The following is a 16,547-nucleotide window of genomic DNA, read 5'->3' as shown; positions in this document are numbered from 1 at the left end:
AGTAGCAGTCTTTCCCTCCTCTTCTCTCAGCTACATACTCCTATGTGACTCTTCAGTGTGCCAGTTGAGCTCACCAAACCTGTAGATAATTAACCCAAGCAAAAAATAACAACCTTCTGTATATTAGCACAAGAAAGAGCAAAGGACCAGCCCTTTTGACCACAGCAAGTCGTTAAATTGCTTTTGCTGTCTCATGAAAACAGTAAGCTAACACTCCAGGCAAAATTTTGTCCTACTTTTGTATACTGTAGACCACATGGACACCTGAGAAAGGTGCGTGAAAGAGCAGCTCACAGAGCTATCATAGCTCTAAGTGTTACACAGAGAATTTTAAAAGGAAAGGAAGAAAGAGGTGAGGTATAAAAATCCAGACACAAAGCAATGCCAAAGAAAACTTGCAAGAAAATATGAAGAACTTCAGCATGCCTAAGCTGCCTTCTCTTAGCTTCAACAGCATTCAAGTTTAGCTATGCTTTAATAAGATGCCCAATAAATCTTTAAGTCACAGCACAAAAGCAAGCAATAAAACCTTGACTACTTTTTGACACCACAGGAGCAGACTGAAATTAGAGGCCCAATTCCCAACAAATACTAACAGCAATCTTTTGCTTACCTATTCTTCGTATCTTTGAAAGCCTCTCTCCTGTTATAGGAGAAACACATGTAAGGAACCTTACAGCCTCACAGGCTTTGCTACATGTACTTTATTTTAAACATGCACTGAAACTATTATATATATGAAACTAAGGATTTTTCTAGTATTAGCCAGGATGTTCAAACAAGTTTTTACATCAAGATGAACTAATTTGGTTTCAATTAATGAAGCTTTTGCACTTACTATGCCTTCTTTGGTCTTACCTTTGTATTAATTTCTATTAAGAATAAAATTAATCTCTCTAGTTCAAGAAATACTCTTTCCAATTAATTCTTCCTATGTATTCCTATTTCATTTTATGCTGAAGCTCCCCCACCTCACCATCCTCCAGGGAAGTATGGCAACATCTACACTGACTTCTAGGAAAAAAGTTTTAAGAGTATTGTAAAACCAAATTATTTAACCAGTTATCAAAAAACTTTCAAGCATTATACCCCATAAACTACTATCACATGAAAAAATCATAATGGATGTGTCAGGAGAATATACTTCTGGACTACACTACAAAAGGAAATTAGCTATAACAATATTTATCTTCTCCTCCTCACCAATATTTGATACATTTGAAACATGTAAGCCAGAGACCATCAATAACTCACAATACGCCAGATGCATTTTACTACCCAGATTAAACAAAGGAACCTGACCTGCAAAATGTCATTTGTTCCACCTGATTATGCCTGCAAATTAATGATACTGCAAAATGGTATTCCCAGAAGTTATCAAAAGTGCAATGCTCTATGGCTTTTAGATCAATTTTCAATGACTGCCAGTATTTTTTAAAAACCTACACAAACTAAAAACGCTTAATATGACAGCAGAACAGATGGCTCAGAGACAGCCAGACTCAGACACACACTAAACTTAATAAATGAAAACGTGTGCTAATGAACACCTTGTTTTGAAAAATACATATGTACTTGAGTACAACCTGTAGCTATCTCCTTCCTTCGAGAGCAATTTCAATGGTTTTAAATGCCCTTCTTTAAAAAGAGAATCACAGGCATTGGATGCTGGTAAAATGCAAGAAAAACCACCAACCCATCCCAGGTTTGTCCAGTTTACTAGTTATTTGGTTGTGAAAAGAAATATGCAAGGCCTCCGTGAAAAGACAAGCACAGCGAAAGATGAAAATGAAATAAATAAAAGTCAAAATAAAACTGTTATAGAACATGAAAATTATTTTGGCAGATCTGCAACCCCATACAAACCAAAGAATTTAACCCAAAGATTCCTGCTTGTTTTCCTCATTAAATGACAGGACATTTTTAGGAAGATGGCTTAAGTGGTTTTAAAGGCTTATACTGATAACAGAATTCACTGTAACCCAATTTCTTCAATGACTCATATAAAAAAACTTGTACCCTTTCTTGGTTTGAATGAGTTTAGTTGCAGCTCTCAAACTGACAGAAAAAGGAAGAAAAGAGATAGCTCAGAAATTGGTAAGTGGCTATTAAATGCACATGGACATCCCCTCACACACAGACACACACACAGACACCAGGTGGACAAACATATTGTACATGCTTTTAGAGATTTAATATTTTAATAACTGAGGCTTGGACCAAGTCCACTAGGTTTTAACTGCTGAATGACCTCTAAAGTACTAAAAAAAAAAACAGTACAAGACTGTTACTTTGAAAGTATTTCCTTTTGTTACTAGAATCAGTACCCTGAATTTGAAGTGCAGTTATAATTTCCCTGCAACAAACTCTGAAAATATTGTTGGTTTGGTTTTCTTTTTAATCTTTCATTTCCATCTAAAGCTAAAAACTATCGGAGAGTTCGGGTCTTTTTGGTTGAATTCTTGCAATTTCTTATTTTACAGTATAGGTCACTAAGTACCATAGATATTAATCTTTCCTACACAGAGCTTTCTAATTCTACATGTAATTTCTCAATCTAGTCCTTCACTATTAATTCCACTTCTCAAAGGTCTGATCATCTGCAAACATTCATGCAGCTCCCTCTGACTTCATGCAAAGTTTGACATGAACTTTACTTACCGAGGGCCGCTTGATGTGATTATCTTCAAAGTTTCTTACTCCTGGGTCTCAACTCAAGATTAGCAGAACCCTACTAGTTCTCACTGTGTTTTTGACACTTGAAGTGAGCATTTGCAAGATAGAGCCTCCAAATGGCTCCCAAATAGGTCAACATCAGCCAAAAGCCTGCCGAGTGTAAACATTGTTTTCCAAACATTCTACTCAGCACTTTCAAATTTGCAGAAGACAAAGCTACCCATGGAAAGATCAACTTAAGAGCCAAAATTCACCCTAAGAGATCTAAAGCAATATGCAAGATAATCACCACAAGAGAGGGACACTCCTAGAATAGCAACAAAACCAGAGTAAATTAAGAAGAAAAAACAGGTCAATAGTAAGAATTCTACAAGGAGGTCCCTGCAAGAGTGATTTACAGACATATAACTTCCACCTTTTCCCTAGATAATGCCTGTGAAGAATCCTGCTCTTCTGAAGCTTAAGTAGAGGGATGTTTCAAACAAAAAATAATTAGAAACTGAATGCTGAAGCAATTGGAAGGGTAAAGCTGCTCATTTAATGATGCAACAAGACCACAGCAAGCACAAGTTAACAGTATTTTTCAGATACAAGATGAGAAAACTAGGATACTCATCAAAACATAAAAACAAACTTGCAATCTTGTTGTAAAAGGAAAAATCACTTTATCTTGAATTCCACACTACAGAATTGCTTTTGACTGGAGAGGACCTTTTTCTCCAGAAGAACAGAAAAAACAGTAGAGGCAAAGGTAATTTTTTTTCCCCCTACAAGCTTCAAGAACAGCAATGAAGGCATTACTTCTTTAAATAAGCCAGGTGACAACAGGAATTTTACTTTCACTTTTAAAGACATTTTAGTCTGGATAGGTCAGTCACAATTTAAGCTATTATAAGTTACTAGATTTGTAGTTATGACAAGAAAACCAACTTATTTCCAACTCTAGAGAGTTTTCCAAGTAAATGCATATACATACTAGGAAAAAGGTACTGATTACAGAATCTGAATGCCTGACTTTCTTACCCTTACAAACAGCTGAAAAGGGTAAGGCCCATGACATTCCAGCCTAGCTTATTTTTCAGACATATATACGGGCACTGAATGCGCTGAATAAAAGGTAAAAATCCCACATTTTCTGAGACTGCAATCAATACAGGTGACTGGAATTTCGAAGCGAGATCCATCTTTGCTCCCAAATCACTGAAGGAATTTTACAACTGCCACCCTCTAGCTCTTTGTTAAGATCTGGTTCTAGAAAAGAAATCTGTCAAATACTTATAAAAGATATAATTTGCTTAAAGTCATTTAGATGTCCAGTACATATAGTTAGCTCAGAAACAAGTGCTTTGAAATAAATGCAATATGCATTAAAAGTTCATTATAAAAAAATTGAAATACTTTGGGTTTTTTAAATAGCTTTTAGAAATCTCAACTAAATTTAGACATGCATTTATTAAGTCATCCTAAAAGTGGGGCCCACAGTGTAATACCATTAGCCAGGATAATTATGTCAAACAAACAGTTATCTGGAAGGATAAGGCTTGCTCCAGATGATTCAGAGTGTAAAAAGAATTTCCAAAACTAAAAAAACCCAAACAAACATTTTGAGATGAGTTTGGCAACATGCAAAGAATCTGTTGCTACAGTTATTAACATGACTTTCAAATGAGCTCTGGACAGAGAAGCTCAAATTCACAGCATCTATGCAGTTCTATAAACTGCATAACAAAATTAATAGGTCACTATTAATAGGACACTTCTTACTATGCAGTCAGTAATACTGGAAAAGAGAAGTTCCAAAAATTTAGGCACATCACAATCAAACAATTTACATAAGGATGTCCAACAAGATGTTTCAGAAGTGTCAAGTCTCACAAAAAATGGGCACAGGAGACTTCATTGTGCTATATTCACAATAGCCAAAATAGCTCCTTCCCTGTGTATTTGTCCTCATATGATGAAAACCAATCACAGATTTTGACCAAATTCACCTGGGAGTTATGCAAACACTGGGGCTTCATCTTTCTCTACCAGGAGACATACAGTAGGACAGAAGCATAAGAAATACTGCAAAGTAATCTGATACTGGCAGCCTGCCAGTATCAACCTCTGCTTTTGGTCCTCATTTCATACTTGTTCCTCGTTTGAAAGGTTCTTTTATGATATTGTAAAAATTTACTAGGATTTTGTGCCCACTCATTCAATGGGCATGTTTAAGGCTTTTGAAACAGCTTAATTCAAGGAACAGAATCAAAGCAATCAAGCAACAAGTGTCAGTATAAAGCAGTTCATTAAGAGCAGTAACATGTTCAAAACTCTCCAGCAGAGGTAATCAGGGCTCTGAGGATAGTTTCTTCAACTGACCTTTATGAACAAAGTGCTAGGCAAGAAATAAGATAAATTCTAATTATCTTAAGCATACCTACTCTTATTGATTGGTGACACAAGGGGACTACGTCAGTGCTTCACAACAGCTTTTTCTAATCAAAAGTAAGCAAAGAATGTATTTTCAAACACGGAATCAGTATGTATCTGTATTTAGTCTGAGCAACTGGATCACAAAGAGGAAAATTCCAAGTCTCAATCGGGAGATGGGAGAGGACATTAATTCTAACATGCAGACAACAAAATCTCTTTGATCTACCTTCCTGAACTTTTTCTGCAAAGGTTTTTCGTACACATGATCAGCTAATTTCAAGTATCAAATCACTAACCAAACTGAAGGAAATATTTGACAGAAGCCTTTTCTGGCTAGGGTAAGACAGTTCAACTATGAAACAAAGTCACCTGTCACTGTATGGAAGAGGGTACATAAGCCCCAAGTGAGCTCTATCTGATCCCAAACAATGTGGTCCTATGCATCAATTCTCATTGCTCCAGGCTAAGAGTGTACTAGATTTATAAGTGTGTCCCAGAAATCTCGAGGAGAAGCTGACAGCTCTCTCTCCACTTTTTGAAGCGCTCAAGGTTAACATCAGCAAACATAGCCAGCACCTCAGGATAGATAAAAACTTTGAGACAGATGGTAGGACAGATATGGTCAGTTTTAAAGAACAATTCTGCTGAGTGATCAAGGCTTGAAGCCAGTAAGTTATTTTCCTTCCTCCTTAGGTATCATGCCTGAAACACAGAAAGGAAGGAAGAAAAAGAAATCAAGGAAGATGCCAGCTCACAAATTACAAGTGAAAAGGAGGTAACAAAAGTTGCAAGATACCAAGCCACAAAGCACAAATGCTGATGAATCAAGAATGGCAGCAAGCTATAATGAAGCACCTGAGATGAAGGCCTTCAAAAACAATGACATTTTATGGAACAGAAAACAGATTTGGCCTAATAAATAGTCCTTAGACACCAACTGAAAATCTGCACAAGAAACAGGATTGTTTGGAGCACAGCATTTAAACTCGGTCACAGGCATCACAATAGCCACAAGAAGTCTTGCTTCTGCTCTGTTCTCGATGCTCTTTCAAGAGAGTCAAAGCACTGTAAGAATATGGATATTCTGCTAGTCTAATGGGTTGAGTCCAAGGAGTGAGAATTTTTTCCATCTTCTAAACTATTTACACTAAGAAATAGTAAAATGACATGCTGCTTAAGTCTGAGTGAGTCCTTCACAACTGGATAAATTACAAGCAAAAACATCTGTTTTGAAGAAGATTTTAAAAAATTCTGGCACTTCTGTTCAAAAACTCCTTTGGCTTTCTAAAAATATAATGTTCAACAATGTTAGAGACTTTTTTGATGAAGTGTGCTTAAATTGTTTCAATCTACTTCTTCTATATCCCTATTAAATACCTGTCTGATGATCGTCTTGACCGACGTCCTCTGTCAGATTCTGCAAGAGAGTGGGAATGACACAGTTTAACAAGATGGTGATTTTCATTGTTCAGCCATGTTTTTAATCTTTATTTGATACTATTCATCTTAATTACTTAAGGATCCTCTAGCTAAACTGCGGAGCCTTTGTGTTTCCAGTTCATATTAATCCAAGAAGTTACCCTTGCACATTTGTCTTAGAAGTTCAAGCATAATCTTAAATAAAAAAAAAATTTAAAAAACTCAAAAATATTTTTCAAGTTATTTAATCAAAAACATACCAAACTATGTTTCAAAAGTGGAAATAACTATCCATAGGATGAGGAATTTTGCACTGTTGTATTGAACAGTTCCACTAATAAATGCAGTATTAAAAAGGTTGAGTTTACAACAGAAATGGTTTTAGATAAACACACTTGTTCTAAAGAAAACTGATTAAAACCAAACTGAAAACTTTCCCATTAAATTTGCAGTATGCACACAAAAGCCATATCAGCATTTCCAGCTATGGCCACCATAAAACAAATGTAAATGCACAACCGACAAGCAGGGACAGTCTTAAGAAAAAAACGAACAAATCCTGTTTCACTCCTTGCATGGCTATAAGAGGACAGCTTGTCCATTCAGGAGGTTTTCCAAAAGAACTATGAGAAGCTGGATAATGATGATGATTACTATTATTTGACATATCTAAAAAAACTTCTTCTGCGGAGATATCATTTAAATTCAATGCTGCAGTGAACAGTGCTCAAACTCCACTCTGATCCCCAGCGTATAATCCTTCATGTTTTTCTAGTACCTACTTATTTCTTAACAGATTCAAAACCTAGAGCCTCTCATGCAAAAATACAGTCATAACTCTTGAAAGTGTAATCACTTAATGATTTCAATCACAAAACATTCTGGACTAAAGCCTCAGCTATTCTGCTAAAACAAAATGGCAAGTCATTACCAGCCTATTGAGGGTGTGGTAAATCTTGTGAATATTTGCCAGTGTTGATAGGTGAGAATTCAGTTGAAAATCTGGAGGGGACAAAAAAAAAAAAAAATAGGAAAAGTTTTAAATTCTCTCATTTCCAGCTGCAGCAACTGAGATCTTCATATGTTGTGGTCATTTAAGAGAAACATCACATAACTAGAAAGTAAAAGCCACCTCCACATTTTTTCAGCATCAACATTTTCAACACAAGTGGAACAAGTGAAACCTGCAAAAGACATCCTAGATATACATTTCTTCTTAAGGCACGGATCACCCTCAGCAAAACAGAACTATGGCCAACTCTATCCAAATATAAAATCATATTAAAAATAAATATTTACTATTTTTCCCTTTAAATTGGGAATCATTCTAATTTCCATCCTACTCAGTGCTTCCATCCCGTCTATTCCAAACCAATCTTAATGCCATATAACATTCTAAAATCCTTACTAAAAATGCTAGGGGTTTTTAAAAGCTGATTTTATTAATACACATGTACCTGCCTTTATACTAATTTACTTGCAAAACTAAGTGACTGGAATGTGCTTACATTGTTGAAATATGACTTTTGTATAACTAAGCAAAGATTGTAACACAGCAGCTGTTAGGATGAGAGCCAATAAAAACCTAAAATACAATATTCTAACACTTGAGGAAAGAAGCCATAGCATACATGTTAACTTTGCTCCCATGTTCCTAAAATAAAACACTTAAGTTTGCTGCAGTTACAAAAATGACAAACTACTTTTTCTCTAGTCTTTTAAATCCCTTATTTTTTGCTAGAAGTGTTGAGGACAAAAGTAGATAATAAGTAATATATGAACACATCACCGGTGATCCAGCCAGAGAGCATACAAACCAACAAGAAACTCAGAAGCTGCACACAGACCAGCTGACAGGGACCAAAGACAGCCAACTACTATATAGCATTAAACTAAATTAGCTACCCCACTAGAACTTGTGTGCAAGAACACTCTAATTAAATAGAGACTATTTACTGTATGACAAGCGAAGTATTTCAAGCAAAATTATTCCATACATGAAAAGCTGTACGTGCAAAGTGTCACCAGCCAGTTAATGCATTAAAGCATTTCTACTGGGAAAAATTTAATTGGTTTTGCCCAGTAACTGATACAAGATGCAAGTAAGGTCACAAACATAATTCCCACATTTCCAGCCTTAGCATTTCAAACAAATGCTCTCAAAATACACTTCAGATGACCCAGAATCTAAGGATAAACACAAGTAACCATTAAATATCAGCTCCCCAAATCAGTGAACCAAACTGCTATGAAGTTAACAAGTGGATCTGAAGGAATTGCCTGCTGTAAGAGCAGTTCTTCTACAAGTTGTTATGGAATTATCTTGTCACAGTGAAGAAAACAAAATTTCAAAAGATGCCTTTAGAAACCATAAATTTCGTTTACTATATTAGCTACAGAGTATCATTTCACTAATTGCTACCCATTTTTTAATGTATTGTCCCAAATTCACCAACATACCAATACAATTTCTCTTAAGTCAGAAGTACCATATAGATAAGCATATTCAACTTTAGATGTACTGATCTGTGTGAAGACAATCCAGGTCTTGATAGGAAGATCTGCATTAAGTGCTCAATAAAGTGCCACCTTTGCTAGCCAAACACTATTAAGTAGAACTATTGTGCAGAAAATCAAACCCGACTTTCTTAGTCAACCTTCAATTCAACATAAAGAAATTCTAAAAAATAAAAATAAAAGGCGGTGGGAACATAAAAACCATTCTGAGAAGGGCAAAGATTAAAAAGTAACATTTACGGATTTATTTTGGTAACTGCCAGACCAAACTAAGCTTTCTGGAAGATGAATTTTAAAATTCCCCTTGTTGCTCAGCCTAAAATCTACAAAGAACATGAATCTTTAGAGAAAACAATTATACCTGGAAGCAACAAGCTGAAAATGTTGAGCAAATGCTTTATTCTAAACTAACATTAAATTGTAATTATAGATGGTACCCTTAAAAGCAATATATTTTGAAGTTAGTCTTATGTATATTATGTATCACCTTTGAAATAAAACATTCCCAGGCACTTCAAAACACACCATTCATACCAGTACACTTCACACATCCACTGGAAATATCCTTACAGTTTTAAGCTGTTATTTCAAAAATAGGTTACGTAATTACGATGGACTTGGAGGGGTTACACAAATATATTTTACAGCTCTTGTACAAGTGTCACACCTTAGTTCCACGAAGACTGGTTTATCTGTATGAATATGGAGGATCAGAGTCCAAAGTTTTCTTTCTTCCACAAGGGAAGCTTGCAAACTAAGGGTATACCCAAAACCAAGAAACAGATTTCTTTTGCAGTACCTGTTATAAAAGCAAATGCAAGCAGCCAATGACTAGGGGAGTTCAACTACAGCTCAGGTCACCTCCTGAACTGGTCAGCATTTGCTGTATCTATACTGCAAGGAAGATACACCAAGTATCCTATGCCACTGAAAAGGTATATTTCTAAAACTTCTTTTTAAGAAACAGAATCTGAAAAAAAATACCTCCTATGCTTAAATAACACCTTCTTGAAAAACAGCAAAGGGACAATGGCACAGTCAACATGACAAGCAAGTGATTCAACATCATATGCTTCAGCAACATGCTCTCTCCCCTCCACCTTCCCAGCTTCTATGCTTGCTTCTGCAGCCTCCAAGTTATGCCGGCCAACCCCCTGTCAGCCCACCACCTCAGGAATTTTATCCACAAAAAGTACAAACAAACCAACCCTGACAGCTCAGGGGTCTGAAGCAGATCACCAAGGACATGTAACTCCTCATAAGCAAAGTTAGAGTAAGAAACAAGAAAAGTCCTCCAAAGTGGGAGCAAAACAGTCTCTAATGGCAGCAGCAATGTGTTAAACCAACTATCCACTCAAGCCCCACTGTCAGAAGGATACATTACATAAAGCTACACACTCAACAGCTGGTTGTATGAGCTCTACATGACGAAAGCCATCACATGTGAAGCTATTTTTCACCTAAATACAAGAACTGGTGTGAAAATATTTTTGTTTGGGTTTTGTTTTCCTGCAAAAAAAAAAAAAAAAAAATTTATAGCAAGGTACCACAGAGTTTATTGACCTGGGATGAAAAGAAAGAAAACAGCTTGCTTCATGAATACTGAAGAGATGTGCTGGAACATTTGCTACGATTTTAAGAGCTGTATGTCAAAAAAAGTATACATATTTTGTTGATTACTTTTTATGGATATGTTAGCTTATCTTTAGCAAGGATTGATGGAAAAGAAATTCCAAATGGTATTAATACTTTGCAATAACTCAGAATTTAATGGCTAAAAAAAAAACAAACAAAAAACAAAACCAAAAAACCAACAAACCCAAACAACAAAACAAGCCTTTAAGTAAATTAATTGCAAATCCAGAATCTGGAAAGGAAAGAAATGCCACAGCCAGCCTAGTATCATGGAATTTAATCCCTGTCCGCATCTGGTCATCAACTCTTAAGCGTTAAAGTCTCGTTAGTCAATTAGTCACATTCATATACAATTTAACAGTAAAGAGCAAACAGTTTAAAAATAACCTTTAAAACATTCTAGATTAACATTTACATGCTACAGACCTGCCAGTTATGTAGAGGCAAAAGAAACAACAGCTAGCTGTTGGGCTTGATTCCATAGCAAACTACACAAAAATCTTTCTACACCCCCTCATTGAGACAAACATAGAAAATCCAATGAACAAAAAAAACCTGACTATATCTGAAATATAAGAAAATTACACAGGTGAACTGAACTCAAATACTCTCCCACCTGAAATGAAAACTTTAAAGGTCAAGTCCATTTTTTTACTGGAGGGAATGATGTGTTGTCAAACTACTCAAATTAAGCCACAAATGAATACCTGAAAAAAAGAGTACTTCTGCCTGTGCACCTCCTCGCACATAGACATGTACGTGCCTGAATAAAAACTTCAACTTAGTTCCTGCTGTCAAAATTATCACTTTAAAGCTTGGACAAAACATGGCTCCAGGGTGCACAGCAATCTACTAAAGAACTAGTAAAAAATTAACAACAGCACTAAACCAGATCAGCAGCTGTAGTTAAGTTTCCTTTAAAAGTTTCTAGATTATTTTTCTGCACAAATATGAAAGTACACAAAAATCTCACAGTAACAGTAGGTCTAAAAATACTTCTAGACAGACATGCCATGTAAATGCTATAGATACAACTCTGTATTAACTACAGAAATAGTTGTAGTAGCAATTTTTATTAATGCTAAGATATATCTGACTTGGTACAAGTATCATGGGTAATCTCCTGTTACCTTCTCAGGAAAAAAAAAACTTCTCAGACAATACATACTAGACAGACTCATCCCTGAAAATTAAAATGGAATGTTTATGATTTTACTTTCATTTAATGGCTTGAAGTATTACTAGAAATAGCTCAAAGTACTGACTTCTTAATTAGTTTTAAATAAACTTTACTTATCCATAAAAGAATCATTTAATTGTCTACGAACTAAACCATTTCATGCTCTGTAGACTACTTACTGACTTATCCTAGGAGTAAGACAATTTATATTGATTAATGAACTTAGAATTTCAGATCTGAAACCTGCATTTGCTGAAAGCCTTCAATACTTAAGCAGAATTTCTATATTCAGTACTAAAGGCAGAAAACAAAAGAAAAACATGCATCAGTATTATTTTCATTTACACAAAAAACATCACAACACACCTAGAAAGTGAGATCCCCAAACTGCAGTACAGAGCAGCTAGGAGCTGACTCTGCATTCCTGTCAAAGACAGGATTAAGAATTCATTTCCAACGTGTCTGTGGCTGAATCTGCACAGGCAGTGACATCCTTTCGCAGGGCAGCCTGCAGGAGAGATCTCTCTCAGTCCATCAGGCAAGAGCAGGCAGGCAAGGGGAGGCAGAGAAGACCCTGCTTCAAAAGCAGGGTCTCCCTTGATCTGATGGGATTAAACGCGACTCAGAAAATAAGGAAAACAGAAGTGAATTCCAGCCTGGACAATAAGGACATGCAATAAATGGGAGGCTACATCCTGGCTTCAGGAGCAACAGGACCTAACCATTAAAACTAAAGACATGGTGCTGCAGGACATTTCTCCTGCATACACATGCATTCAGAGCTGCACCAAGCTCAAAGCTACTGCTGACACCAGCAGTATTCAAACCCACAGCTTAAAATCAGTGTACACTTTCCAAATACAACAGCCTAAAATGTTCTGAAGCAAAACACAGAGTGATTCAAGCTACTGAAAAATAAAAACAAAACCCCCAAACCTAAACACCAAAATGCGGTTCAAATCATAAACACTAAAAAACACTTACTGGTTTAGGTAAACATTCACATTCAACTCTCAGTACCACATGCAATCAGTCACTCACTTTACCTGAAACAAAGTGTTTTAAAATTACTTCATGCTACATAGATAGGAAAAACCATTAATCTTTTTTTTTTCCCCATAGGAACAAATCCTTCTTCTACCCAGGTATTCTTAAAGTACCCTAACCTGAAGGCTTGTTTAGAAAGAGGACTACTGCAGTTTAAAGTCAATTGAGAATTTTAGAGCAAATTAAGCAGTTAAAAAGGTGTGTAACTGTTATTTTAAATGCATTTCTGTGTACCTTAAATGGGCTCTGAACAAGTAAGAGCTATGCTAACCTATGGTACACTAACCTATAGGATGAAAAACCCTGCACACTGGCTCATGGGGGGATTTTAAGGCTTGGGGATTTGGGGTGGGTTTTTTTTTTTTGGAGGCGTGTTGGTTGAGTGTTTTGTTTTGCACCAGAAATACATTTAGTGTTAGGTCTTGTCTATAAAAAACATCTGCTTCTGTTGCTGCAAATACTGCTTGTGTACCTACTAAATGTATTGGATAAGCATTCCTAATGAAGATTCTTGCCAGAAAGCTAGAGCAACCAGCCACAGTTGGAAAAGAAGGAGTGAAAGCAGTGAATAATCACAGCTAATTGAAATCTATTTCTAAAGCACGTATTACCAAATCAAACAGCATTTCACTGATTCTGTGTTACTTGGACATTGAACATTTTTTCAGTCTACAATTCAAGAACATAAGAAGTTGAGCTATAAAACATTTAATACAGAACTAATTTTACACCAATTTGATGAAAAGTGTTTATCCAGTCTACCTTACTCTACCACCAAATTAATTCAAAAAAGAATCAGCAAGTTAGTTTTGCATTATTGGTTGCTATAGCCTGAGAGTCATTTGCCAGCACTACTCTTAACTTCATGCCAGATTAGGTGTCATTTGGCATCCTACAAAGGGCATAAAGCTAATAAAAACTTTGCATCTCATGCTCCAGCTAATTCAGCAGAAATGTAACCCTGTCAAGTACACACTACTAGGGTGTCGAGCACCATGCCCATCTAGTATACATCATGATGGATCTGCATCAGTCTAGGAACAGCTATGCCAGTCAAAAGTGTTACTGCCCCAGCTGTTTGCTTCTTTCTCTCTGCCAAAAGTTACTGACCCCACAGCCCTGCCAGCAGCACAGGTTGTGGGCATTCCCTAATCCACTTCAGGCAAAAAAAAAAAAAAATCAACCCTGCCAGTTTAGACACTTTAAGTAAGCAGCCAAAGCTAACCTAGATACATTTGACTGAGTGAATTAGAGAGGGCACCTACAAAGCATTTTACAGTAGGGAAAAGGAAGGAATAACCTATGGCTAATGGGCAGTAATGGGCAGCTGCAGCAAACAGTCCTAGAGTCTGCAGCCACACATCTGCATCAAGAGACACAGAAGCATGTGTCACATCAGCTGGTTCCCATGGGCAAGCTAAAGCCTTGCAGTTCTAACAGCAATATATATATATGTATATATATAAAGCCTTGTAGCTCTAACTATATATATATATATATAAAAATAACTGATCAAACTGGTAACTATTTCCATCTCTTGTTGAGCCAAAAGGGGAAACTATGTTTAACCTCAGACCTATGATTTTAAATAAAACAAGTTAATTGCATGACATAAAAAAAAATGCTGGCACATTTAAAATAAGGGTTCTGCTGGAAAGCCTTTCTAGTAGTCTTACTGTAGAAGAAATAACCACACTATTAAATGCTCTAATATTTAAATGGCATACCAGAATGGTACATTTTCATGGGATGTACCGCACTTCCTACTGCAATGGTTTTTGGCAAGCACAGGACAGGCAAATCAAGCAAGTTTTACTCTGCTGCTTGAAGACACAAACAAAACTGGGAAATAATGCTTTGAAAAAGCCCAAAGTATGTTTTCAGTCTCTTCAAAGTATGGGGGAAAAGTAAAGAAAATATAGGATTAATAATTCACTTAGTTAGCATAAAAGCCACTCAGAGAAAAATAAATTTAAATCAAGTGTTGTGAATACACAAATGAAACCTCATCCTGATACAAAAAATGAAGAGAAGCACTAAAAGGAAGGCTGTTTACCTGTCTAATTCAGCTTATTGCACGGCCTGGCGTAGAGAAGACATTTCCAATTATAGAGTTGCAAAAAACTTTTAAGCAAATGTTTGCAACAGGAAAGAAGTTCGTGTTTCTGATGTAACATGAAAAGTGTAAATTCAGTCTCAGAAAGTAAAACAGACTGAGAAAAAACATGTTAATGCAGTTTATATCATTAGAACAGGTAAGAATCTAAGAAGGCTCAAAAGAAATGTTCAGTCAAGAGACGGTCATACCAGATTCTGCATGTGTTAAGAAATGCCACAAACACTTCCTGTTGCATTTAATTCAATGAGGAATAAAAACAACTACCATGAAGATACAGATAATTAAGTTAGTTAATTGAGGAAAATATTCCTATTTAAAATAAACACATATACAAGGCCATGAACTGCCCCCCTTCTCCCTTCTGCCAAAAAAAGTTATTGAAGTGGAAGATCCAATCATTCCAAGGGACGTTTTTAAAGAAAAGCCAGTAACAGCTGAAGGTTGAGAAACAGCACTGTTGTTTTCTGCAGAGAAATTACATTATATATATATATATATAATCACCACATAGCCTTAATATCCTACACCAGGGAGCACTGGAATATTTGTAACTGTAGCTTACACGAAGACCTGCACCTTTTTTTTTTTTGGACAGGGCACATGACAAAAGACACTGAACAGAAGGAATTTTCTAGAATAATTATTCTTTTCCATCATGAGGAAGTTATTTGCGCTGTAATAACAGCCTTAACCACCAACATATAATGAACCCTAAATACAAAGGTAAAATAAAGGAGAACCACTAAAGAAATTACATAACGTTGTGAGTTAAAGCCTTTACCAGGCTGCCCCATCCAATCTCTCATTTTGAAAAACACAGGAGGACTCAAGCAAATCCAGGCCTTATGCAGCATTTCTTTCCATAATTGCTTTCAGGACTTCGTCCAAAAGTCAGACCATCATTCATTAACGTACGATCAAAGCTTCAATTTTCATTATCTTTCCCATAAGCAAGTTCTGCAGTAATAAAGCGTGTCTCAGAGCTGCAACTCCTCGCACAGTGAGAACACGTCCCTGGGAGATTTCACAGGAATCGGGAACACCGTTGTACCCGGGAAGACAGCCTCATCTCTCCGGCGGGGGGGACGGCGCCGGTTCCCGATCCCCGCGCAGGTGTGCAATCCCCCTACGCCAGGGGCCCTACCCACTGTCCCGCCTGCTCCGAAACCGGAGCCACGAAATAACGCTACAGAGACAAAGCCCTCCCTACGCACCTCCAGAACAGGCGGCCTGACCCCCCCACTCCTGCCCCACCTTCCCCCTCCCCGCAGCTGAGGGCTTTGCCCCGGGCCGCGTCCTGCCCACGACGGAAAGGAGGGGGCAGTAAGGACGAAGCAGCCCCTCCCGCTTCCAGCCCTCCGGGGGCTCTCGCCGACCGCCGGGTACCGGGCAGCAACTCTCCCCGCCGCGCTGGGCGGGACAGAGTACCGCGCCGCCACGGTGCCTGCTGGAAGTTGTAGTTCCTCGCCCCACCGCCCACAGCCCTGCCGCGCGAGGCAGCCGCAGGAGAGACTCTACCTCCCACAATGCGCCGCG

General features: G+C 37.2%; 1 protein-coding gene across 9 annotated transcripts in view; it reads right to left on the bottom strand.

Annotated features, from left to right (window-relative positions):
• The window catches only part of DCUN1D4 (defective in cullin neddylation 1 domain containing 4), a 36,807-nt gene extending 20,622 nt beyond the window's left edge, over nt 1–16,185 (bottom strand). For 2 of the 9 annotated variants that reach the window (XM_057413602.1, XM_057413654.1), the window contains exons 1-2: nt 7,445–7,515; nt 6,472–6,511 (exon numbers count right to left, since the gene is read on the bottom strand). Coding sequence is in view for 2 of the 9 variants with exons in the window: in XM_057413594.1 (XP_057269577.1) it covers nt 614–643; nt 6,472–6,511; nt 7,445–7,515; nt 15,793–15,865 (214 nt within the window). In the remaining 7 variants the exon portion in view is untranslated. Of the gene's footprint in view, nt 1–613; nt 644–2,178; nt 2,262–6,471; nt 6,512–7,444; nt 7,522–15,792 lie in introns of those variants that run through there. The other 7 variants (XM_057413594.1, XM_057413619.1, XM_057413609.1 and 4 more) reach the window with 7 other exon arrangements.
• Between the last annotated feature and the right edge of the window lie 362 nt (nt 16,186–16,547).

The sequence above is a fragment of the Pezoporus wallicus genome, unplaced genomic scaffold (assembly GCF_028554395.1).
Source record: "Pezoporus wallicus isolate ANWC-B61680 ecotype Strahan unplaced genomic scaffold, APGP_CSIRO_Pwel_v1 contig_5709, whole genome shotgun sequence".
In the NCBI taxonomy this organism is placed as follows: domain Eukaryota; kingdom Metazoa; phylum Chordata; class Aves; order Psittaciformes; family Psittacidae; genus Pezoporus; species Pezoporus wallicus.
Note: the sequence above shows the minus strand (reverse complement) of the source record. Positions and strands in the feature narration are given on the sequence as shown.